The following is a 25,721-nucleotide window of genomic DNA, read 5'->3' as shown; positions in this document are numbered from 1 at the left end:
TATGTGTCTCTTCTACACCCTTCAATGGATTGAAAAAACAAAGTGTCTAAACAATGTTTATAATTAGTCGATCTCTTACATCCATTATTTTTATATGAGAAATGCTAAATAATGGGAAAAAAAAAAACATTCTTAAATATAATAGTGATGAATGTCAACATTATGTTATCTTTTGCTTTTGTTTTTTGTTTTTGTTATAGTTGTTCCAACATAGGATTTCTTGTTTTGTTTTGTTTTATTAGGATATTTGAACGATAAAGATTGTAACTTTGGTGCATTATTGTATTTTTGTTCTTGTGTTTGTTAATGCAAAGATGGGATTTTTAGTTCTAACATTGAATTATTTCAGTTTTGAATGACTCAAATGATATGTTAAAATACATTAATTTGTGGTGTTTAGTACATGTGAGTTTGATTATTTGTTTGGTTAGTTTTTATTTATATTTTTGGATTTTAAAGAAGCCTCAATATTTTAAGTTGATTTATTTGGAAATATTATCTGTTTTAATATTTTATTTTAAATATAAAAATTATAATAAGTTATTTAAATTTATTTATGAATTGTATTGAATTCTTCAAGAATTCATATATATATATATATAAACCATATGAGATTCACTAACTACATGAAGGTGTTTGTTTACGCGTTAGCTTTTGCTTTTAAAGTTCATCGCGTAAACATCATGTTTGATAACATTAAAATGCAACTAGCTTGTTATGTGGGACCCATGTTTTTCTTTTGTTAAAACGCCGATTCTTGAAAAGCAGCTTCTCACGTCTGCAAACCAAATGAATATAATTCATCTAGGCACTGTTCACTCCAAGGTGAATTTCACGTGGCACTGTTCACTTCTTGGAGTGAATAGTGCCATGATTATAACAATTTATATTAAAAAAATTATTATTTTAAAATTATATTTTACTTGAAAAACTAGTGTTTAATATTATTTAATAACACTACATAAATTAGAAGAACATCGCATGATGACATAGCATTTGTGGAATTTGATCACAATTCCAATTTTGTTTGTGATGATATTTTACCTGATTTTGTTGCATACTCAAAAAACCATAGAAATTATAGTCCTTATTAGATAAATTTCATACATGATGAAATTATAGATAATTTAATGGAATAATAAATAAAATATTTGATATAAAATATTATTTATTTAATGATGTAATAATGGTAGTTAAATCTACAATATTTAAATTAAAAACCATCAATATATATATATATATATATATATTAATTATTTTATAACCTCAATTTGAAATGCATGCTTAACCAAACATATTAAACTATTTTTTATTCAACTTTAATTTCAACCACAGTTTTAATCAAACATATATAAATACCAAACCAATTTTAATTAAAAATACTTTTTATAAAATAATTTTTTTTAAACCATAACCATAAAAGCTATCACAATATCAAACACAAATGATCTGATTGAGAATTTATCAATCTGATTGAGAAAGAAAATAGATTGGGTCCTATAAATTATTGGCTTGTTTTGGGGCATGAGGCCCATGACCATAAAAATTCAGAAGCCCACCTGAACCTTTTGTTTTCTTCGTCAAACAAATACCAATTAGATTTATTTATTATTATTATTATTTACACCAATAACACCGAGCGACCAAACGCTGAAAATTCTCACAAATTCTTTTGGAAAGGCAAAAGCAAGCAGAAAGATGGGAGACGAGACGGTGAAAAACGATGCTTTGCAAGTTATTGGAATGTTTCAAGTGCTGCCTAGATTGGTCGTCTTCGATCTAGATTACACTCTCTGGCCTTTCTATTGGTACCTTTCTTTCTTTACAGCCACATGCATGTTAACATAAAGTTATGTCAAATATTATGTTCCTTTTGTCATGCTTTCTTGTTTAATGTTGTTATTTTCATGTGGGTTTCTCACGCTTTGTTCTGTTTTTGTGTTACTGGGAAACTTTCTTGGTAAAAATTGTAACTTGGTATTATATGTTTGTGTTCTTTATTAAGATTGTTAGTATCAGGAAAAATTTTTTAAATTAAAATCTGAATTACTGGAGAGCTGAAATGGACTTACTAGTATGTTGGAAAAAATGTTTTGTAGTTTTAATGAGAATTTGTTTTTAATTTCTTGGAGGGTACTTTTAATGTTGTTTGACTTGAAGCCTTGAAGTTAGTTTGTAATATGATGTTGATTGAATGTGGGTTAAGTTGTTCAACTTAGTATTTAGCCCTTCATCGTTCACGCACCTCATTGTATGTAATATAAGTAATTTGGCAATTAATTTTGCAGCTAATGTTTTTTCTACACATTTAATAACGTTTGAAACATTAGTGGAAGCAAAACATTCAGCAGTTTCTGGCGCTGGTACATTCGACTTTTCCATCTTACTTGCATATAATGATACTAATGCTCTATTTGGTCTTTAGAACCTTCCATTAGTTTAATAAAAAAAAGTACAATCTTTGTCGTACTTGATTATTTAAACATTAGAATGGTTTCCTTTTATTTTCTCCTTGTGCCAATGTTTTTTTGGTTCTACATGGTCTAAATTTTGATTCAATTATGGTTGTTATTCAGCGAATGTCGATCCAAGCGTGAAATGCCATCCTTGTTTCCCCAAGCTAAAGGCATATTATATGCACTCAAGGAAAAGGGGATTGACATGGCCATTGCTTCTAGATCACCAACCTCAGATATTGCAAAGACATTTATTGACAAACTAAGTCTCAAGCCAATGTTTGTAGCACAGGTGAGTCTGCAAGAACTAAGAATCTTTTTTTTTTCTTTTTAAATCTTTACTGTGCAATGAGTAACAGGGTCAACCAATTGTTTTTTACTCAAGAACATGAGTAGCAGGGTCATAGTTTAGTAGAACATAGTCCTAAAAGGGAAGGAGAAAGATGTACCATCTAACACACAGGGTTTGTAAAGTGTTGCATACTGAATTGCTTCTTGGAATAGCTCATGATGTTGAGGATTTATTTAGTGCCTAGTAACTTGATTTGAGTGATGAGCCTCTGAGTTTCATCATATCAAATAGGTAAGAAACTCTTAATTCTATTGTGTTTCTGATGATTCTTTTACACGATCTGTATTTCTGGTTCACTTCTGCTTAGTAGAAGTGGCTGGTGCTTGCCTTTGATGAGAAATGAGGAATTAGGAGTTACCCGTTTGTGCCAAAAAGATTGGAATGTTCTATCATTCTGCTTGCTCGGAGTTCTATTTTCTGCTCACTGTTGTCTTGGAGAATGTTTTGTTTTCCATTTTGCTTTTGTATGCACTTCATCTTCCACATATGAAATTATATTCATCTATCATCAAGAGGAACTACTCCTTTGATTGGCTTACATGGTGAGTGATTTTCTGACTATTCAGGAAATATTTTCCAGTAGGACTCACAAGATAGATCATTTCCAGATGATTCATACGAGGACTGGGATACCCTTTAACTCCATGCTTTTTTTTGATGATGAGAATAGGAACATTCAATCGGTAAAAACAAAACTTTACTGCTTCCCCTGTCTTCTAATTTTATGAGTTGGATCTTTAAATCTTGTATTTTTATTGTAATGAACTGCCAATTTTCCTGTAGAGTCATCTATCCCATTTAAAAGATTTCTTGGTGACAGGTTTCAAAAATGGGAGTAACTAGCATTCTGGTTGGTGATGGGGTCAATCTTGGAGCACTAAGACAGGGGCTCTCAGAATTTTCTCAAAATGCTAGTAAATCTGAGAAGAACAAGCAGAGGTGGCAGAAATATTCACAAAATCCAAATTCATCTGAGAAGAAAGATGAAGATTGAACTTTTTGCACATGCGCACACGGAACTGGAGATTAAGGCAATGAAATTGTTACCAGGCAAGGATTGAATTTGGGAGGACACATTTTATTCATATAAATTAAGATCTATTGTTGTATTATTTATACCAAAAGAACTCCTCAAGAGTGTTTAATTCTGGTACATGCTTCCCACATTAAATCAAGAGCATTGAGATTGTATACATGATTTTGATTCTTGATTTATCTCCCATTCTTGTTCTGAAATGGATGCAATTGTAGTTCACAGTTTATTGCTGCTGCTGCTGCCTGATTACCTTAATTCGTGTTCATTTATATCCCATCATGTAATTGTAGCTCACATTTCATTACTCAGCATCACTTGATGCAGCTGCTTCTCTCTGATTAGCAAGAACCATGTAACGGTAACATAAACTCTTGAATCAAAGGATTTAGACTGTTCTCTTTTAATTCCCTAAGGAGAAACATGTCAAGGATTACGGATGCAAAATGCTTATAATTTTGTATTCCAGAACTACAATTGACTGTTTGTCTAAATTTTCATCATTTGTCAAAGCAATTGTATGTATAATAATGTTTTAGGGTTACAGCAAGGTCTGTCAACTAAACTTGGGTGACTAATTCACAAGTGTAGTTTACCCTTCAGAGCTATAAAGTTGCTTTTTGTGGTCTGTGACTTGATGATAGTGATCCGAAGAACATGAGCAGCAATTGCTGGCTATGGGCATCAACGATGCTTTCTCTACCTCTCTGGTAACATGCCGTTAATTCAAAGCAATTACGTATTCTAATAGTGCTGCATCACATGGCCATGTGAGAGGTCCGTCGCCAGACAAACCATACTCTTCTTCTGCCAATTTGAGTAGCTTTCTGAGAATTTTGCTGTGTAGTTATTCCTAAGGAAGCAAAAGTCGTTTCTGATCAGCAGAAGACACCACAAAATGATCTTTCTCGGCTGTTGATGATGGGGGACAACTGCTTGTATCTGTTCTCCCAAAGGGTTGTGGCAGAGTGCTTGTTTTTCTCCTGGTAGCAGCTAGTTTCTGCCATCTCCTTGCCACTTTGATGATCATCTATTTTTCAATTATTATTCAATTTTTTTTTAATTTTATATTTCAGTTAATATTCAATTTACTCATAGTTCTCAAATAATATTACAGGCTTTTATCTAACATTATTTTTCAATTATTATGTGCATAATGTGAAAAAAAAGTATCATGGTGAAAATAAAATTTATGTTTTTTAAAATTTTTAATCAATTTTTTATATAATTCAATATAGAATTTCCAGTGTATTATTTTTTTCATTTTTAAATACATACCCTTCATAGTAATGAAAACATTTTTTTTAAAAAAAAAAATTTGCTTTTATGATTTTGATAATTCTTTTTCAACAGATAAATATTATTCAGATAAACAAATTGCCAAAAAAAGTCTTATTAATAGGATAAAGAGATTTTAATTGAAGAGGTTTTTGCATTTTAGATCATTATGAGAGATGAAAGAAGAAGAATTGGTGCTTGTAAATTGAACTCCTTTTAAGTCGTAAAAAATCCGATATAGTACAGCTCCTGGTCAGCTACTTATTGTTCATCTGCTTCACAGAAGACACTGTGATTACCTGCTAATGTCATTCATCAGATGTGCGTAAAGAATGGTTAAAGGGAAAGTATGACAAGGCCATCGCTGACAAGTTCGTTTCAGAAGCTGAACTAAAACTACATTAATGTTGAACTTTGGAGTAACTTTACAACTCTGATTCTATTGTTCAGAAGCTGCAAATTGGTATTTGGTGACTTGGAACTTCATGATGGGGATCCAAAGACATTGAGCAGTGACTCCTGGCTATGGACATCAACAGTGCTTTCTCTACATCTGCAGAAATATGGTTTTCTATCAAAGAAACTACATATTTCATAAGATCTGAATCACATGGAAATGTTAGAGGCCCATCGCTAGGTGATCCAAGTTCTTCTTCTGCAATTTCGAGTAGCTCTCTGACAATATTATTGTGAAGATATTCTAAAGGAAGCGAAAACCGCTTCTGATCGGTGGAGTAAACTACAAAGTGGCCTTTCTGAGTTGTTGACGACGTGCTGCAACTGCTTGTATCAGTTCTCTCAATGGGTTGCGGCAGTGTGATCCTTTTTCTCCTGATAGCAGCCAGCTTCTGCCACTTCCTTGCCAATTTGATGAGCTTCTTGGCACTAATCATCTTGTCTTGTTTCACTCTAATCTAAAGGGAAGATCTTAAGCAAGAACTAGAGGTGAGCTTCAGGGCTTTAGAATACTGAACGATGATCTTGTGATGGTAGAGGCAAAGCAGGTGACTTGCTTATATACGCTCACGATGCCAGACTCGATCCCTTTCCATGGAAACAAAACCATGTGATAGGTGGGTGTGAGGGTTTATTTACGAGGAGGGCATGTTTTCTTATGTTTGATAGCAAAACCATTAAGGTGGAGCAGAGGGTGTCACATTTATTATCTCTCTGCCATGTTGCTGGACAGCAAAATACTTCAGAAGAATGCCGACTCATTACTGTAGATAGCAACGGACAGGGAGAACCACAAAAATGAAAAATTAGCCCTTGAAGACATAATCACATGGAGTAATTTCATGGGTCGTTCGCTCGGTAATCAATTCAGATTGTTTCATCTTACACCCTGATGGCTTGATTGTCATTTGCCAGGCATAAGAAAACATATTGCCTCTGATATCCTCCCATCACATGGTTTTGCTTCCCTTAGGAAGAGACTCTCCACTGATTTTTTGTATATATACTCAACTCACCAGCTTTGCCTTCTACTCATCTCAAACTCAGCACTTGGTAATCTAAATCTATTCTTTTCTCTAAGATCTTACCCCTTATCTGTACAACATTAACAAGATGAGTAATATTTTAGAAGAAAAAGAAAAAAATAATAGGAAAGGAAAACAATGCCCTTGGAGGAGCAAGCATTAGGTATAAATGAGTGAGGGATATTTTAGTAATTGCATAAAAATTGATAAATATAAATAGAAAAAGAGAAACAGAAGAAGAAGAAGAAGAAAAGATAAAAAATTAAAAAAGAGAAAACTGAAAGAGAAAAGGAAGAAGAAGAAGAAGAGAAGAGAGGGAAATATAAAGAAAGGAGAAGAGAGCTAGAAAAAATAGGTTTTTAAGGTAAGATTTATAATTTAATATGTATAATTATCACGACCCGATCCTCGAACCAATGACTGACACATAGGCAAAGTCCCCCTTCAGGTTTCTTTACTTATGCGAACCCAGACAAACATACAAACTTTTACCATTTAAACAAAAAAAAAAATAGAAGAGAGAAAACTAAAAGAGAGAAAGAAGAAGAAGAAGAAGAAGAGAAGAGAGGGAAAGATAAAGGAAGGAGAAGAGAGTTAGAAAAAATAGGTTTTTTAGATAACATTTATAATTTAATATGTATAATTATCACGACTTGATTCCCGGATCAATGATTGACATATAGACAAAGTCCCCCTCCAGGCTTCGTTAACTATGCGAACCCAGACAAACATATAAACTTTTACCATTTAAAGTTGATTGTCTTAATACAATTTCAGAAATTATTGGAGCACTGGCTAGCCATAATGGAAAAAATATTAATTATAACCAAAAGAGCAGGTTCTGAAAGTCCAACAAAAATGACCTACTAACAAAGCTATAAACCTGAAAAAGATAAATAACAAGAGGGTAAGTTTAACAATTCAATGAATAGATAATATTTAATATACTCATACAAGGTAATATGACAAATAGAAACATATACAATTTTGTCTTTAAGTTCTTACAAGAAAGTTTCACAGACAGGTCGTAACAAGAAATATCATAAGGTAAGACTCGTCAGAAAATTAAAATGCAGTGAGTATGAAGCTTCAGATTGTGGGATGATTAGTTTGTATAGGTTGATGACCCCCCTACCAACTAGGGATCAAATATGATGTGCACAAAGATTAACATTCCTCTTTTAGCATGTGTATTCTGACTGACATGCCAAGTGGTCATATCATAATCAAACAAATAAATCATATCTCAAGACTCAACTCATGACATCAATCAAATCAGGATTTATCAAGTCAGACGTACATATATCTCATGTCCAGAATTCGAATTCAACAAATGATCATGTTTTATCATAACAAAGAATAATAATCAATATATATTATCATGAAGCATGATCCATTTCATACTAACAATTCAAATATTTATATTATTTCTTATGCATATGGAATATTATCCACTCACCTGATTCAAAATCAAAACAAACACAGAAATAGGTACTGAAAAAAATCATACTATTATCCAACAGATAAAATATCAGAAATATCTGAATACAAAAGATAACATGTTAAAAACAAAATTGAAAGGAATGTAAAGTAAATTTAAAAGACTTAACTTACGGTCTAACTTATAACCCTATATGTTTAGGAACCAAACTTTTATTTTTTCAAAAACACAAAAATCAAATGTTTTCTCACAATTCTAATTCAAAACAAAACAAATCATAAAACTTGATAATAATTCACCAAAAAAAAACCTCAATTATTCTTCAAAATTCATATAAAAAACTAAAACTACAGCTAGGAACCAATCTAGAATTTTCTCAAATTTCTAAGGGTCAAATTGTAATTTTGCCAGATTTAGAAGACCAAACTGAAAATATCTTAAATCCATAACTATATTGAAATTTTTACCCATAATTAATCCTCCATTCTATCCAAAATCTTAAATTTTGCTCAAGGGACCAGTTTGCATTTTTTCCAAAGTTTAGGGATCGAATTGTAATTTTCACAAATGAGAGACCAAACTGAAATTTTTTCATCTTCAATCTCAAGACACTTTTTTCCAGTATTTCCAGCAAGTTTTTTTCACAATTTATTACATCCAATACATTAATTAAACCAATAAATCTCAAAATCAGTATTCCTAACAAAATCATCTAAAAACCAATCAATTAAACCATTACCCATAACATTTCAATCAACTCATCAATCTAACCCAAAACATAAACTTCAAAACCCTAAATTTTCTCAAATTTGAAATCTTAATTAATACCAACAATTATACATATCAAAACATAAATCGTACCGTATAAACTTATTTTCTCAAATTCTTTTCCCTTTCCTCTTCTTCTTCTTCTTCTTCTTCTTCTTCTCACTCTCGATTTTCTCTCTTTAAATTTGATTCTTCTCTTTCTTTTATTCTCTTTCTATTTATATTTACCAACTTGTTTCTCAATTACTAAAATGTTCTTCATCAATCTGTACCTCAAATCTAATTCTCTAAGGGCATTGTTAATGCCATTTCCCATCAATTCTTTCTTTTCATTTCAAAATATTACAATCTCCCTACCTTATAAAAGTTTCATCCTCAAAACTTGACATAAATAATTAAACATTTACCAAAACTATAAAAAAGATAAGGATTCTCCTCACGCATGCTATCCTCAAGCTCCTCTCATATCTCTTCCTCACGTGAATGACATTTTCATTTCACTTTCACTGAAGCTATTTCCTTTGATCTAAGATTCCTCACTTGTTGCCTGTATCTTTCAGTTGCACCTCATAAGTCATATAATCTCTCAATTCAATTGGTTAAACTTCTAATGCATAAGATGGATCCGACATATACTTCTATAGCATCGAAACATGAAATACCGTATGATTAGCTAAAACGTTTAGAGGTAGTTCTAACCTATAAGCAACTGCCCCAACTCTCTCCAGAATCTCATACAGTCCAATAAATTAAGGAATTAACTTGTCTTTCTTCCCAAACATGAATACTCCTTCAGTCGGTAAAACCTTTAGAAACACACAATCACCTGCTAAAAACTCTAATTCATGCCTCTTCATATCCGCATAACTCTTCTATCTACTCATAGTTGTCTAAAATTTTTTTTCTGATCACCTTTATCTTATCTGAGTTAATCTAAATTAACTTTGGTCCCACTAGCTTTTTTCTCACCAACCTTAAACCAACAAACTGACAATCTACACTTCCAACCATACAAAGCCTCGTAAAATGTCATCTAAATGCTAGCCTGATAATTGTTATTGTAAGCAAATACCACTAATGGTAGAAATCTACTCCAACCAATTCCAAAATCCATAACACATGTTCTAAGCATATCCTCTAAGTTCTGAATAGTCCTCTCAGACTGACCAACTGTTTGAGGGTGAAAAGTTGTACTCAACTACACTGTAGTATCCCATATCTTTTTGGAATTTCACCCAAACCTACAATGTAAATTATAGACCTCTATCCGAAACTATTGAGATTGGTACTCCATCCAATTGCACAATCTCGCTAATAAATAATTTTGCCAACATTGCATATGTACAAGTAATCTTAACTAGTAGACAATTGGTTGATTTTATCAACCTGTCAACAATCTTCCATATCGAATCGCAACCCTTCTGACTTCTAGGCAACCATGTCATGAAATCCATTGTGATTTTTTCCCACTTTCATTTTGGAATCAACAATGGTTACAGCAATCCAGGAGGTTTCTAGTGCTCACCCTTTACCATCTGACAAGTCAACCACCTAGAAACAAAGTCAATTACATCAGCATTCATCCTACTCAATCAATAACATACCTTAAGATTTTGATACATATTAGTGGAACCTGGATGCATTGTGTAAACTGTCTTATATGCCTCTGTCATCAATTCTCACCTCAGATCATCCACATCGGGTACACAAAGCTTATTTCCATACCTTAGCATATTATGCTTATCAATCACAAAACCTGTAACTTTTCCTTGCTCAACCTTATCTTTAATCCTGAGTAGTGAATCTTCTCTCTTATGAGTTACTTTTATTTTGTCAAACAAGTCTGACTTAACCTAAGAGTGAGCAATCATTGCTCTAGCTTTATTGAGGTCAAATCTAACTCCTTCATCCACTAACTCATGTAACTCCATAATCAGAGGTCTTCGTATCTCTCGAATATAAGCTAAGCTCTCAAATAATTTCCTACTCAAAGCATTAACACAATATTTGTCCTGTTTGGGTTGTACTGTATGGTACAATTATAAACCTTCAATAGCTTCATCAATCACATCTGCCTCATATTTAGATCTCTTTACTGAAAGATATATTTCAAACTCTTATAATTTATAAAGATCTCACAAATCTCGCTATACACGTAGAGCCTTCAAATCTTCAAAGAAAAAATTATAGTCATCATCTCTAAATCATATACAAGGTATTTTTGTTCATGCTTTTTTAGTTGTCGTGAAGCATAGGCAATAACCATGTCATGCTGCATCAAAACACATCCTATCCTCATTCTCGAGACATAATAATACACTATATAACCGTCATAACTAGATGGTACTTTTAGCATAGGTGATGTAGTTAATCTTTGCTACAACTCCAAGAAACTATTCTCACGAGCTTTAAACCACTGAAACGTAATATTTTTTTATATTAACTTAGTCAATGGTGCAGATATTTGAGAAAATTTCTCCATAAACCTTCGATAATAACTAGCTAAACCCAAGAAACTTCTAATATATGTCTAAACATCCTCATAACCCATGAGCCTTGACAGTCACTTTGTCTCCTAGACAGACCTATATTTGATCCCTACTGTTGAAAAGACTAACCCTTTTCTCTATGCCTCCTAAACTGGCTTGCAGCCATGTCCTCTAATTCTCATACCTCAATCAACCTAGCGCTCTCAACTGCCAAGAAGTACGATGAAAACACATGAGACACCATCATCATAAACATCAAGAATTTGAGTACTTGAATGAACCTTTTCACACTCCACCCCTCTGTCGGTAAAAAAATGCTCAACATACCTTGATAGCTGAGTAAACTTCAGTCATACTCATCTATTGTCACACTCCTTTAAGATTGCCTCTCAAACTTATAGAGCATCCCTAACACTCTGAGGAAGAAATTTATCCAAGAACATGGTGTTAAACTCCTTCCATGTCCATTGAGCCTCTGCTGGCCTCGTTCTCTTTCTAGACTTGAACTAAAAGATGGCCACATCTCCCTCCAACCTGAACAATGTCAAACTTACAGCTTGATGGTCTATACACCCTAAAGCTTCACACCACCGTCATATATCATTAAGGAACCTCTAAAAATCCTTTGACCTGTCTATCCTAGTAAAGGTAGGAGGTGTCAACTTCATGAAATTATTCAACGACACATTGACTCTATGAACAGTATGGGATAACAATGGTACGTCTTTATCCCTCTTCTATTCTCTTTCCATACTAAACTCTATCTAGGTCCACATAGACTGGCTAAGTTGTTGGAATTCTATAACAGACTCAAGGTTTGTTACCCCTACACCTGTTTCACCAACCATATTATTCTCTTCTAACTCCTGAGGCTCCTCTTCTACTAGTGGAGGTACCTCCTCAATATGTCGAGGTGTGGGTACATTTCACCTCCTTCTCTGCCTTACAATCCTCAACTGCACAATAAAGACGTCGTCCTAATCGTCACCTACTCTACTAGTACCAGCTATTTGTTTATTTCTTGACATTTCCTTTAAGAAGTGAGAGCACTTAAGTCATGCTAGAATAATATGATGATAATTATCATAGAATTATAAAAAAGCATATCTATCACAAAACTCAAAGAATCAAAGAAAACATACTTGATGAGAATTCAGAATCTCAAAGACAATGGACAAAATGATACGGATCCTAATGTTTTATATGTTATGAAATTAATTATACTATTATTTCTTTAACCTAAGGCTCTAATACCAAGTTTGTCATAACTTGATCCCCAATACATCAATTAAACCAATTAATCTCAAAATCATTATTCCTAACAAAATCATCTAAAAACCAACCAATTAAACCATTACTCATAAAAATCAATCCATAACATTTCGATCAACTCATCAATCTAACCCAAAACATAAACTTCAAAACCCTAAATCTTAACATATTTGAAATCTTAATTAATACCAACAATTACACATAATAAAGCATAAATCTTACCTTATAAATTTATTTTCTCAAATTCTCTTCCCCTTCTTCTTCTTCTTCATCTTCCATCTCACTTTTGGTTTCCTCTTAAAGCCTGATTCTTTTGTTTTTCTCTTTCTATTTATATTTACCCAACTCTTTGTTCCATTACTAAAATGTCCTCTAACCATTTATACCTCAAATCTAATTCTCCAATGGCATTGTTGTCATTTCCCATCAATTCTTTATTTTCATTTCAAAATATTACAATAATTGTTGTTATTAATTACGATTTTGAATTTGTTGAGATTTAGGGATTTGGAGTTTGTGTTTTAGAGTTTAGATGATGGATTAATTGAAATGTTGTGGATTAATTGTTATGGGTTTTTAATGTATAAGTTGAAATTTAGAGGGTCTGCAATTCTAGGGAGACTAGTGGATCGGGACTCTGAAATCCTAATCAACCAGTTGATGGGTTAGCTTGATGGATTCGATTGACTAGTTGGTCAATTTCGATCGACCGGTTGACTAAGCAGTAAGGATTAATTAGTTCTTTTAGGTTCGGTCAGTTTAAGATATGTTCGGAAATGATCAGGTGAATCTGTTTAGGTTTTATAATTACATTTTAATCTTCAATCTTAGAGTTATAATCTCTTATGTTATCTATTTTGAGTCATTTTGAGTATGTATTTTTATATATATTTAAATAATCTTGATATTCCACCCTCTGAGCGTCAGTATGATTCCTTCAATATCTGCTTCTGTGTCCCTTCTACTTTTGAGTTAAGTGAGTGAATAATATTCCAAATGCAACAGGAATAATATAGATATTTAAATTGTTAATATGAATTAGATTATGCTTCTTGATAAAATATATATATTGTTTATTATCTTTTGTTTATGATGAAACATTATCACTTATTGAAACTGATTTCTTGATATGAAATATTATGCACATCTAAATTGATAGCTCCTAATTTGATTGATTGTATAAATTCAGATTTTAAAAAATAATTTTGTTTTGTTTGATTATAACCCTATGGTATACCAGTCAAAATATCAATGTTAGTAGGGTAGTGCTAGCATTTATGTGTAACAACTCATACTTTTCCATCATTTGTACTTGTAAACATGGTTGGTATTCAAAATTTTAAGGATTATATATATATATATATATAACCTACCAAAAATTCAGCAAAATCTTACCATGAATAGGTGATACCAAGTTCTTGACAAGTGCAACCATCACAAAATTAATTCATAATAATAATTTAATCATCTTGGCCTTAAAAATAAACATCCTTATCATTAAGATGAGTCATATGGTAACTTAAATTAATTATATTAGGTAACACTTAAACTAACTAAATAATAATAATAATAATAATAAAACCATTGAGTTCAAATTTATCACTTACATTAATCGATTGCTCTTTGTTGCTAAGTACGATTATTTTGTTATGAAAACATCAAGTATATTGGCCTTGAATTGAAAAGGAGAGACTGTATTTATGAACTATATCACTGTGGAACTAGCTCCAGACATTGGTCCTCATGATCACTGTACAACCATCTAATTCGGAAGGGTGTATGAACCATCTTCTCCCTACTTCTGTCTGGCAGTTCTCAGACAAAAGGGTCCATTATGCTTTCACCATTCATTGACTACTCAATACATTCAGCCATCGGATCCAGATTCTAATTCATGCCTGCTTACTGATTTACTTCATTTGTTGTGGATCACAGTGTCTGTTGCAATCTCAACCATGAATCAGCTTTGATTGATCACAGTTTGCTGTTCAACAACTAGACAGAAGGTACAGGCTTAACCACCGCTATGCTATACCTTGATGGTTTTAATTTCGGACTTGAAGAAACATGCCCACCTCATAAACATCCTCTCACATCCACCCATCACATGGCTTTGCCTCCATGGAAGGCGACTGTTCACGGATTTGTTAACATATAATAGCCGCTTCCTTTGCCTTCTATCCATCACAAAACAAGCATTCAGCATTCAGCTTTCTTCCCCTACTTGACTCCTCTTAAGTTTTTGTGCTTAACAAACAAAATGATCAGTGCAAAGAAGCTCGTTAAACTGGCAAAGAAATGGCAGAAGCTGGCTGCTCTGAGGCGTAAGAGAATCACATTGCCACAAATGGAGACAAGCAGTTGTAGCGCATCAGAAATGGCTGATAAGGGACATTTTGTTGTGTACTCGGCTGATCATAAACGCTTTTTGCTTCCTCTGAGTTATCTTAACAATGAGATTGTCAGAGAGCTGCTCAAACTGGCAGAAGAGGAGTTTGGACTGCCTAGCGATGGGCCTCTCACGTTGCCCTGCGATGCAGAGCTTATAGAATATGCAGTTGCTTTAATCAAACAGAGAGTCACAAGAGATGTAGAGAAGGCATTGTTGGTGTCCATAGCCAGCAGTCGCTGCTCATTGTCTTCTGATGTCCATCATCAAGTAACAGACCATCAATTACCAGTCTGCAGCTTCTGACGAGCAGAGTTAGATTTGTAAAGAATGCAAACAACTAGATAAATTTTGTAGAATATTTTCATTATCAATGATACAAATTTAGTGAATTCACCAGAAATTCTGGTTTAATGATATAAATAGTATTGCGATTTTGCATTATAAACGTCTCATCATATTTTCTCCTCAACTATCCTGAAAAGTGAAGATAAGATTTTTTTTTTTCTCTTCTTGAACAAGAAGTCTCGAGTTGTATGAGCAATCACTTCTTAGATAACTTCCAAGTCTTAAAGGAAAAACATAGCTTTTATTTATTTGCCAAAAGTCTAATCAGCCTTCCCAGATTTAAGCCTTGTGAATCAGACTCCTTGAAACATTTACTCAAGGAATCAACTAAATGTAAGTTTAATATGCTTCTGGTTATAAGTTTCGTTATTATATTCATGTAAATATATATTTATTATTAATCAAAACTTAATTTATTTTTAATATTTATATAATATTAGATTAATGAATATAAATTTAATTTATGAATATAGAGTAAAGATAAAGTTCATGAGATAAAAATATTTTGCAAAGAAAATTATAAAATTGTTATAATTATGAGATTCATGTTGCATCAAAACATTGTTACTAAAATGTTCATGATCAATACTTTTTTAAATACTGAACATTTATTAGAGCCATAGAGACTGATATATATTATGTTCTTTTTTTTTTATGAAAAGAAGCAGTTGTTCTCATAATTTGAGGTATAAGAGATACTTAGAACTAATATGCGGGTGCTTGTCATAAAACATGTACACTGAACTGACCCGCATGAGAATCTCACATGGAGAGATCACTTATGTATATAAAAAGACTCACGTGACGGTTGTGTAAGTGATCCTTAGACTTGACATTACTAAGTTATCTTATATAGAAAATGTTATGCTTTGATCATGTTACATGTTATCTTAATTAAGGTAATGATGGGGCAGATATTGGGTATAATATGAACTATATGAAGGTACTTGAGTGATCAAGGATTCATCACCCTAGGTGAATTAGAGAAAATATCTCATCTATTCTCAAATAATATTGATTGAGAAATCATTGGCCAAGGTGGAATGAGATTTGAAAAGAATTTCAAATTTTATTCAAACGATCAATGACTATTATGTAAAAAACAAACATAATTTAATATGGCAGACATACTCCATGTTTTAATGTTAAATCGGAACATTATTGATGAAAGGATATTAATTACACTGAGAAATCAATCACTGAAAGGTTAAGTCAAACCATTCATAACTTTTTTAATACTTGAGGACCATGACACTTTGCTAGATAATACACCTGATCTTCATATATAAATTAATCAATTGTTGAATTGATAATAAATTAAATTATTTAATTCTATTTAATTAGAATTATAATTTATATCTAGGTCAACATATTAGGAACTTAATGGGTCACACACATTAAGAACTATTGGTCAGAAATTAAACTGGGATGATTTAATTAAGTATGACTTGATTAAAATATATTTTAGAAATTAAGTACTAGAATATAATTAATACATGGATTATATTTCTAGACCTAGAACAATCAAGTAAGGATTTGATTGAGTTAATTTCTAAAATTTTCCTGAATTAATATATGAATATTATTTAAGGGAAAAATTAATATTTTGTCAATTTATAGGGTTTTTTAGATTTCTCTATAAATGATAGGTTATGCCTCTTATTTCTTAGTGATTGTCTGTTAAACCGAAAAATTATGCAAGTCATAGAATATAGAGTTAGCATTCTAGACATAACAATCCATTTCTTCTAAATAAGGCTTTAGGAGATTTATCACTGGTAGTTCATGTGGATTACTGTTGAAGGCCGGACAATTAAATGGTTTGTGGGTTACAACAACCTGACTCTTAAAGAATTGTTCTAACCGAAGAAAATCATATTTTCATATAATAAATCTCTAACCAATTTTAGATCTATCTAACAGGATCCTAAAAACTTCCAAATAATTTTGTTTTATTAATTGTTTTTACTGCTTATATGATATTCAGGAACGCAACATTAAAATCACAAGACATCATCACATTGACCTCTCCAGATATGATCTTAAAATATCCCCTTCTTAGAAGTTCCAGTTTGAACCAGAAGGTCTAGATTAGGCCTGGAAATGGGATTACCAACCTACTGGAATCATAGGTAGCAACAAACACTGTCTTGTGGCTATTGGAGAAATCATAATGATCACTGTCTAAAATAATCAATAACAATCATTTGATAGTTGATCTTCTATTTCACAATAATTATCAGGAAAATACTATTTAGTGTTTAACCACACTGATCAACCACATGCTTCATGCTATGTTTGTGGAAATGACTCTATGGCAATGGCTACAAATAATAGCGTACTCAAGCCTCATCACAGCAATAACTAATCTCCTTCCATGTGCATTTCTAACTAGCAAACGAATCTGGTTTCCATTTTCTTTTCAGGTACCATACAACTTTTGTTTCTTTCGAGTCCAGATGGAGCCGACAGTAGCAAGTGAATCATTGTTGAACAAACAGGGCCATTTTCTTAACACTCTGATCAATAATGTTTTATGATCCTAGCAAACTCCTTGAGTGGCAAAACAATCAACATTGAGTGTACCGCACAACTCTCGAACAAGTTATTATGTTCTTTTCGGAGAAGCTAAGTTTTGTCAAAAAAAACCAACTCAACCTAATAGTTTAAGCTATTAGGTGAGATTTCAAAATATAATTTATATTATTCTCTAACACACTTTCTAAAATGAAAGCTCTTTGAACTTAAAACTTGCATATGCTCACATTACCTTGTGCTTAATTTTTATTAAATAAATGGGGATGGTGAGATTCAAACTTGAGACCACTTGATCATGAAAGCTTTGATACCAAATCAAAAAACCAACTCAACCCAATAGCTTAAGCTATTAGATGAGGTCCCAGATATAATTTATATTATTCTCTAACAAGTCTAACCTATGAAATATATTTCATGGATAAGTAAGCTGTAAGAACTCTAAGTTTGCTTGTTGAATTCCTCTCCCCAAATACAAATCCATCATGTGAAAGAGAAAGGGTGAAAGAGAAAGGGTAAGTTCAGTTGATTTTACTTTTAGCGTCAAGACCGTCAAATTGTACACAGTTCCATATCAGCTTGCTATCATTCAATCAGACAACGGAATTTATGACCTGTTAACAAAATTCATAGGTCCTGCTGCATCGAACCACAAGACAGGATGAGATACTGATCTGAAACCTTAACTTACAGATTGCCCAGTTCAGCCATAGGTCCTCACTCCTCGGGTCCACTGTATGATCATCGCTAGACTGTGGTAATCGAGTTCCAACAGAAGGACTTGTCAGCCATCATTTTCCCTACTTCTGTTCGGTAGCTGCACAGGGGCTGGGTCCAATATTCTGTCTCTCAATGAAATTTCTAGACGACAGATTTAATTTTGCACGGCTCCTCCAGCTTGCATCAATCATTGAATATTCGTTACATGAAATCATAGAAAGCAGATACACATTCATGTCAGCTTACTAATTTATCTTCATTTTCTGTGGTTCGTAGAGGCTGTTGTGACCTGCAGTCATAAAGTCAGCATATTTTTAGTATATTTTGCTGTTAAACTAACAGACAGAATACATCATTGACAACTGCTATGCTCCACCTAGCTGGTTTGATTTCTAGACACAAGAAAACATGCCCACCTCATAAACAACCTCTTACATCCACCCATCACATGGTTTTGCTTCCCATGGAAAGGGACTGTTTATGGATTTGTTAATATATAATAGTCACTTCCTTTGCCATCTATCCATCAGAGAATCGGCATTCAACATTCTAAATTCTAAAGATTTCTTCCTTTGATTTTTTTACTAGAAAAGAATACTTCCAAGCAACAAAATGATCAGTGCAAAGAAGCTCATTAAACTGGCAAGGAAATGGCAGAAGCTGGCTGCTCTGAGGCGTAAAAGAATTGCTTTGCCACAAATGAAGACAAGCAGTTGTAGCGCATCAGAAATGGCTGATAAGGGCCATTTTGTTGTGTACTCAGCAGATCAGAAACGCTTTTTGCTTCCTCTGAATTATCTTAACAATAAGATTGTCAGAGAGCTACTAAAACTGGCAGAAGAGGAATTTGGACTACCTACCAATGGGCCTCTCACATTGCCCTGCGATGCAGAGCTTATAGAATATGTCATTGCTTTAATCAAACAGGGAATCACAAGAGATTTAGAGAAGGCATTGTTGGTGTCCATAGCCATCAGTAGCTGCTCAATGTTTTCGGATCTCCATCATCAAGTAACAGACCATCAATTACCAATCTGTAGCTTCTGAAGAGTGGAATTAGAATTGTAGACACTGTATAAATTGATACAAGTATAAATTGATAAATTTTATAGAAGAGTCGGAAAAAAATTAAATTATCAAGTATATATTAATACAAATTCAGAGAATTCACCAGCAATTCTTTTAGCTCAACATCACTGCATTACAATGGCCTCGTAAACATTTCCTCTTTATCAATCCATGAAGCAGATAAATGAGGATTTTTTTCTCTTGACCAAAATTTCTCAAGTTTTACTACACGAGCAGTTGTAGCACATCATCAACAGCTGAGAAGGGCCATTTTGCTGTGTACTCTGCAGATCAGAAACGGTTTTCGCTTCCTTAAGATTATATTAACAATGAAATTGTCAGAGAAAGAAGAGTTTGGACTTTCTAGCAACGGGCCTCTCACCTTGTCGTGTGATGCAGAGCTGATGGAATATGCAATTGCTTTGATCAAACAGCACTATCGATGTCCATAACAAGCAGTCGCTGCTCATTGTATTCAAATCTCCATCGTCAACTAACAGATCATCAATTACCAATGTGCAGCATCTGATTAACAGGATTAGATTTGTAAACAAAGCAAAAAAAGTGTACCTGATTACTCTTCTCGATGGAAAGTACAAAACTTGAAGTTTTATAGGAAAAACAATGCTATGATTCATTTCCTTGAAGGTTTCTGAGATGTTTATACAAGTTCTTTTGAACTGTATGGATCAGAATCCTAAGAACACAGATCAACTACATAACTTCAGAAGTAAGTGCATCATTGCTTAATACTTCTGATCAGAGATGTTTATTAATTCAACTAAACCTCTAGTGATTCTCCAATTGAAACAGTGATCGATTGGTTCACATCTCAATTTTTATATTTCAAGAAACTCTTGAAGAAGGTACCATGCCCTTTCTAGAGAAGTTGTATGTATGAAACTTATTGTTCAAGAAACTCTAGCTTGTCAAATTCTTTGCTTGTAAAATGAAACCTATCTGTTGCATGAAAGGAAACAGATGTAGGATTAGTTCAGTTGAGTTGTAGCGTGATAATATATCAATTGGAGACCGTCACTCCCAGACTTACAAACTGCTAATAGAATTCATAGAAGCTGCTGTGAAAAAAGATTCAAGCCACCAGGACAGGAAGAGGTGACGTTCAAGATTCTGCTTACAAATTGCCTTCAATCAGATATAGGTCCTCAAGTCCACTGTACAGTCATCTCTAGACTAAGGTAATCACATTCCAGGTAGGAACAGGTATGATTTTTGAGCCATCATTTTCTTGCTTCTGTTTGGCAATTCTCCGACATGATGGGTCTGATATGTTGTTTTTCTACTACATGTTTGGACTACAATTTCCACAAACTTCCAGCTTTCAACATTCATAAAGCACTCGTTACATGCAGCCGCACAACTATGTTCAAATTCACGTCTGCTTACCAATTTATCTTCATTTTTGTGGTTCACATAGTCTGCTACTCATTCTGCTGTGATATAAAGTTATGAGTCAGCGTTATTTTGATATGCTTTGCTGTTCAACTACCAGGCAGAGGGGCAAAGAAATAACCACCCCTATGCTCCACCTTGATGAGTTGATTGCTAGACACAAGCAAACATGCCCACCTCATACACAACCTCCCACGTCCGCTAATCACATGGTTTTGCTTCCCATTGATAGGGAACGTGTGTGGCTTGGTTAATACACGATACTCCCTTCCTTTGCCTTCTACCCGTCACAAAACAAGCATTCTGTATTTCAAGTTCCTAAAGTTATCTTCCTATATTCACTCGTGAAATATTTTCCAGAAACAAGATGATCAGTGCCAAGAAGCTCATCAAACTGGCAAGGAAATGGCAGAAGATGGCTGCTATAAGGCGGGGAGAAAATCGCACTGCCACAACCAGACACAAGCGGTTGTAGCACATCAACAACAGCTGAGAAGGGTCATTTTGTTGTGTACTCTGCTGATCAGAAACGGTTTCTGCTTCCTTTAAATTATCTCAACAATGAAATTGTCGAAGGGCTACTTAAACTGGCAGAAGAGGAGTTTGGACTGCCTAGCAGTGGGCATCTCACTTTTCCGTGTGATGCAAAGCTAATGGAATATGCAATAGTTTTGATCGAACAGAGGGTCACTAGAGATGTAGAGAAGGCATTGCTGATGTCTATGGGTAGCAGTCACTGCTCAACATCCAAAGATCTCCATCATCAAGAAACATGCAATCAATTATCAATTTTCAGCTTCTGAAGAGTAGATTAGTTTCGTAAACGACACAAACAAGTAGACACTGGTAAATTTTGTAGGAAACTACAAATTATGAGATACATAATTCCTTTGATAAAGTTCGTTGACTACAATCTACAAGAAATCTCTAGCAATTCTAGTTTAAGGATACAAGTTAAGGTACTTGCATCAATGATTTCATCATAATTTCCTTCTATGATCCTTTAAGCAAATAAAAAAGTATGGTCTGCTTGGGGCGAAAACATTTAAGAGTGCATCTGCCAAAATACAAAATAAAGAATAAGAATGAAAATCTCATGCGTACAAGTGAAGTAGCAATCAGTGCCATTAAACGCCATTACAACAAAGCTTTGAAGTAACATAAAGAAATTAAAGTGGCAATCACTATTGCCAGACTGCAGAAAGGAACCAGACACATGGCTTTGCACTTGAGCTGCACAAACTTTACAAATATGCTCACGTGGATGTCCAGTTCTAAAAAAAAAAGTCTAACAGAATCAGAGTGTGAGACAACAATAACACAGGAACATGAGATTCACCTAGTGTTGGATTCATCTAGGTCGGTTAACTTGTCCCTTTGGTTATATGAACACACACTAACCCAAATTGCATCAAATCCTTTCTGCGATTAGCAATTGCTCGAGCTCCTCCCTCCGCCGCTCTAATTCCTGTGATTGTTAATCCATGTATGTTAATAGAGGAAAATCTGAGTTCCAACCAAATTTTGTTAAAATGATAGACAGAAACATCAATAAATCATTAACAAGAAAGCACCATTTGTCTAATAAAACCAAATGCATACTCTCACAATGTTAACTGCTGTCCAAGCACATGCACATCAGATTCAGAATCTTTAAGCCTGATTTTAAACACAGGTGAAAAGTACATCCCCGACTACTTACTGTCACCTAAATAAGAAGAATGAAAAAAGGATTCATATAAACCCTAAAACTGACTACAGAAGCCTGTGTGCTTATAGATTTGATTTAGGGTATATCAGAACCCTTTCAACAGCATTATGGTACCGAGCAATCACAGCTCATAGCACTTCAAGTTTTAGAGAGCGCATCATAATTTTGATTCATTTCCTCAAATTGGCTATCCATTTCACTCTCAGATTATTAAGAGTTATTAATATATTTCTCTTCTTGCATGCATTGTACATAATAAGGATGCTTATAGAAAACTTGGAACTCGTGTTCCTGTTTGTTGCTAAAACTTCATACCATGCCATGACCTCCACAAAGTGATGGCACAGCTAACACATAATTGCAAAACTTGGAGCAACAGCATACACATACAAGCATGGAGTAAAATGCAGAACGGGGAGCTCATATGAACACTCAATACCAATCATCATTTCAGGAGCTACAGCAAAACAAAGCTTACCTCCAGATCCTTGACAGCCTGCTCCCTCGTAGTTTCTTTCTTCTGACGAGACCGTTTGAGAAAGCCAATGCACAGAATTCCCTGGAAATTGGAATCACAATCAATAGCAACACATCATTGGATTAGTCTTGAAATTCCCAAAAGGAAAAGCAAACCCAAACTCAAAGTTAGTTATTCTACTCAACCAAGCTCAACTTAAACCAAAGTCCTAGTTCATTTATTTTCTTACTGAAATAACATAAACTAGACCACAAGCAAGGAGCATATAGCTAGCTATATTTTGTAGAAGAACAAGCTCCTTCTGGTTTGATGAATAGTCAGGGAAAGCTCTCGTCATTACTGCAACACTGAAAAAAAAAACCATCATTTCAAACCCTATGGAGATATTAATGACTCCACGCTAGCGAGCCTAATGCACATTTTGCAGCCCTCGTTAACACAAATGACTTACAAGATTTGCAGCATGCCCCTCCCTGCCCAATACTCCAATATCTGCAGTATATGAATTCAAACTGTTACCATTTGCACCACCAGCCAGCATAATAATTTAATTAATTCAATTCAATAAATTAGACCAAACTCCAATTTTCAAACATTAAACAAAAAATAATAAATAAATAAATAAAATTCAAGAAATCAGAAAAAAGAACGAACCTTCCAGAACTTAATAACAAATCCCCACTCCGTCTCCGCAACCACCACAATAAACGCAATTACCACCGCATAACACCTGAATATTCCATCAAAAACCTACACAAAACAACAACCAATCAGAAATCAACACCTCGCACACTCACTCAATCACCCACCTGATGCATACATACACTTAGAGATATATAGCCTTACATCAGATCCGTCTTTAAAGGATCTAACGGCGGAGAGAACGTTGACGGCAACACAAAGAATCGCAGTGAGTGAAGTTACAAAGCTGAAACACCTACAAATTACTAACAACGGGTCCGGTCCGGGTCGAACTAAGGCGGTGGCTCTTGCTCTGGAGCTTGATGACGATGCTCGAGGAAGAGCCGGAGGCAGAGGTAAGGTCTCTCTTTCTCTCTCTGCCATTGAAACTGAATCGAAACGTGTCTATGCCCTTAAAAGAAACGTCTTTTTCATTTTCTTCTGTTTTCTGCTCTTTGGTGATTTGAAGCGGGATTCTTTTCTTTCACCTGTTATTCAAGCAAGGAATGGAAGGTGGTGGCAGATTGACACGTGGCCGTTGTCGTCTGATGGTGACTGACACGTGTCTGAGGTTTGCTGTTTCGGGTTTTCCCTCTTCTTACTGTGGCTTTATGGGCTTCTCGTTGGCCCATTTATTAGGAGAGCGCATCGTGTGTTGGGCCGGGTTTAAAAAAGTAATGATAGCTAGCCTGGTTTTCAAAAATTAATAGAGGTGGTCATATTTATTTATTTTTAAAGAAAATTATTCAAATAAATAAAACATGGAGATGGTGATAATTTATATCTTTTCAGTTCAAAACTAAAATGGAATTATTATTATTTTGAAATTATCTGGATCTCTCATTAATCAAAGATATTTAAAAAATAATCCTTTAATTACACCTGATGACGAAAAGAGAATATTATTTCAAATTTCATTTCATTTTCGTTCATTTATTCAAGTTAATTTAATTTTGTTATTACAATAAAATTTGTTGAGTGTGTGAAAATTCTTGAAAAATAAAGTAAAATATTTATTTATTTTGTTGATATTCTATTATTACATACATGGGAGCCAGAGAAAAAATTTAAAAAGAAAAAGAAAACGAGAAAATGAAATTTTTAATATTGATAGTGGAGCCGCATTGAAATTCTTCTGGAAATTACAGGATCGATGTTCACAATTGAATCTAGTCAGTTTGTTTGTTGAAAGTATTTTTATTTTTTAAGTGAATCCAAAAAAATAAAATAAAATTATTTTTTGATGTTTAGTAGTGTAATGAAAAATAAGTTAGAAAATATTTTCCAGTATTTGGTTATGTCATGGAAAATGAGCTGTAAAATAACTTATTAATGTTTTATTTTTTTCAAATTTATTAAAATAACGAGGAACAAATCTTACAAATTAAAAAGTTGAATGAGAATGAAATTGAAAAAAAAAATATAATTTCATAAATTATCTTAAATAAAATAAATAATAATCAAAATAATAGAGATCAAATCTAAAAAATTAAAAAATTAAAATATGAAAAAATTAAAATAATAATAATTAACATTTCATAAATTATTTCAAATAAAATAAGTAACAATTAAAAGAATGATGATTAGATTTGATAGGTTAAAAATTTCAATTAAAAAATGATAAGGGAAAAGTAAATAACAATTATAAAAATGAGGACCAAAATTAATATAAAAATTAAATTCTAAGGAATGAAATTGAAAAAAAAGTATTCAAAACAATATATATATATATATATATATATATATATATATATATATATAGTAATCAAAAGTTTGAGGACCAAATTTGATATAATTAGCAAATAATA

The 25,721-nt window shown here is 33.3% G+C and overlaps 5 protein-coding genes and 1 pseudogene across 8 annotated transcripts; 4 read left to right on the top strand and 2 right to left on the bottom strand.

Annotated features, from left to right (window-relative positions):
- The first annotated feature begins 1,604 nt into the window (after window positions 1–1,604).
- LOC18109906 (uncharacterized) lies at window positions 1,605–4,070 on the top strand. 2 transcript variants are annotated; one of them, XM_052448328.1, is made up of 5 exons: window positions 1,605–1,808; window positions 2,577–2,748; window positions 3,375–3,491; window positions 3,629–3,738; window positions 3,790–4,070. In XM_052448328.1, the coding sequence occupies exons 1-5, from the start codon at window positions 1,699–1,701 to the stop codon at window positions 3,800–3,802; spliced, it is 522 nt and encodes a 173-aa protein (XP_052304288.1). In that variant the 5' UTR covers window positions 1,605–1,698; the 3' UTR covers window positions 3,803–4,070. The 2 variants fall into 2 exon arrangements, with proteins under 2 accessions (XP_052304288.1, XP_006388202.1); XM_006388140.3 differs by having other exon boundaries at window positions 1,606–1,808; window positions 3,629–4,070.
- A 1,240-nt stretch (window positions 4,071–5,310) lies between these two features.
- On the bottom strand, window positions 5,311–6,681 carry LOC7484613 (auxin-responsive protein SAUR68). The gene has a single exon (XM_024588220.2). It carries the CDS (start codon window positions 6,010–6,012, stop codon window positions 5,566–5,568), a length of 447 nt encoding a protein of 148 aa, XP_024443988.1. The 5' UTR covers window positions 6,013–6,681; the 3' UTR covers window positions 5,311–5,565.
- A 7,785-nt stretch (window positions 6,682–14,466) lies between these two features.
- On the top strand, window positions 14,467–15,373 carry LOC18107029 (auxin-responsive protein SAUR68). The gene has a single exon (XM_006372948.3). It carries the CDS (start codon window positions 14,831–14,833, stop codon window positions 15,263–15,265), a length of 435 nt encoding a protein of 144 aa, XP_006373010.1. The 5' UTR covers window positions 14,467–14,830; the 3' UTR covers window positions 15,266–15,373.
- A 3,621-nt stretch (window positions 15,374–18,994) lies between these two features.
- LOC7484612 (auxin-responsive protein SAUR68) lies at window positions 18,995–19,676 on the top strand. The gene has a single exon (XM_002323900.4). It carries the CDS (start codon window positions 19,175–19,177, stop codon window positions 19,607–19,609), a length of 435 nt encoding a protein of 144 aa, XP_002323936.4. The 5' UTR covers window positions 18,995–19,174; the 3' UTR covers window positions 19,610–19,676.
- Window positions 19,677–21,330: 1,654 nt separating this feature from the next.
- On the bottom strand, window positions 21,331–24,388 carry LOC7484611 (uncharacterized). 3 transcript variants are annotated; one of them, XR_008057825.1, is made up of 7 exons: window positions 24,079–24,388; window positions 23,887–23,982; window positions 23,684–23,724; window positions 23,462–23,579; window positions 23,233–23,313; window positions 22,383–22,511; window positions 21,331–21,798 (listed from the first exon to the last, which is right to left on the bottom strand). XR_008057825.1 is itself a non-coding variant. In XM_002323684.4 (6 exons), exons 1-6 carry the CDS (start codon window positions 24,295–24,297, stop codon window positions 22,455–22,457), a joined length of 612 nt encoding a protein of 203 aa, XP_002323720.2. In that variant the 5' UTR covers window positions 24,298–24,387; the 3' UTR covers window positions 22,102–22,454. The 3 variants fall into 3 exon arrangements, 1 of the variants encoding a protein (XP_002323720.2); XR_002978627.2 differs by lacking the exon at window positions 21,331–21,798 and adding an exon at window positions 21,883–22,100; XM_002323684.4 differs by lacking the exon at window positions 21,331–21,798 and having other exon boundaries at window positions 22,102–22,511; window positions 24,079–24,387.
- LOC7472529 (auxin-responsive protein SAUR66-like) lies at window positions 21,411–21,846 on the top strand (annotated as a pseudogene).
- Window positions 24,389–25,721: the final 1,333 nt, after the last annotated feature.

Source organism: Populus trichocarpa, chromosome 17 (assembly GCF_000002775.5).
Source record: "Populus trichocarpa isolate Nisqually-1 chromosome 17, P.trichocarpa_v4.1, whole genome shotgun sequence".
Lineage (NCBI taxonomy): Eukaryota > Viridiplantae > Streptophyta > Magnoliopsida > Malpighiales > Salicaceae > Populus > Populus trichocarpa.
This window is presented reverse-complemented; position numbering and strand designations above follow the sequence as displayed.

Coding starts and splice junctions, on each gene's coding strand:
- LOC18109906 (XM_006388140.3), top strand. CDS start 1,699: ATGGGAGACGAGACGGTGAAAAACGATGCTTTGCAAGTTATTGGAATG. Junction 1,809..2,576: donor ACTCTCTGGCCTTTCTATTG/GTACCTTTCTTT, acceptor GTTGTTATTCAG/CGAATGTCGATCCAAGCGTG. Junction 2,749..3,374: donor AGCCAATGTTTGTAGCACAG/GTGAGTCTGCAA, acceptor CTGACTATTCAG/GAAATATTTTCCAGTAGGAC.
- LOC7484613 (XM_024588220.2), bottom strand. CDS start 6,012: ATGATTAGTGCCAAGAAGCTCATCAAATTGGCAAGGAAGTGGCAGAAG.
- LOC18107029 (XM_006372948.3), top strand. CDS start 14,831: ATGATCAGTGCAAAGAAGCTCGTTAAACTGGCAAAGAAATGGCAGAAG.
- LOC7484612 (XM_002323900.4), top strand. CDS start 19,175: ATGATCAGTGCAAAGAAGCTCATTAAACTGGCAAGGAAATGGCAGAAG.
- LOC7484611 (XM_002323684.4), bottom strand. CDS start 24,297: ATGGCAGAGAGAGAAAGAGAGACCTTACCTCTGCCTCCGGCTCTTCCT. Junction 23,983..24,078: donor CCTTTAAAGACGGATCTGAT/GTAAGGCTATAT, acceptor TGTTTTGTGTAG/GTTTTTGATGGAATATTCAG. Junction 23,580..23,683: donor AGGGGCATGCTGCAAATCTT/GTAAGTCATTTG, acceptor TTTTTTTTTCAG/TGTTGCAGTAATGACGAGAG.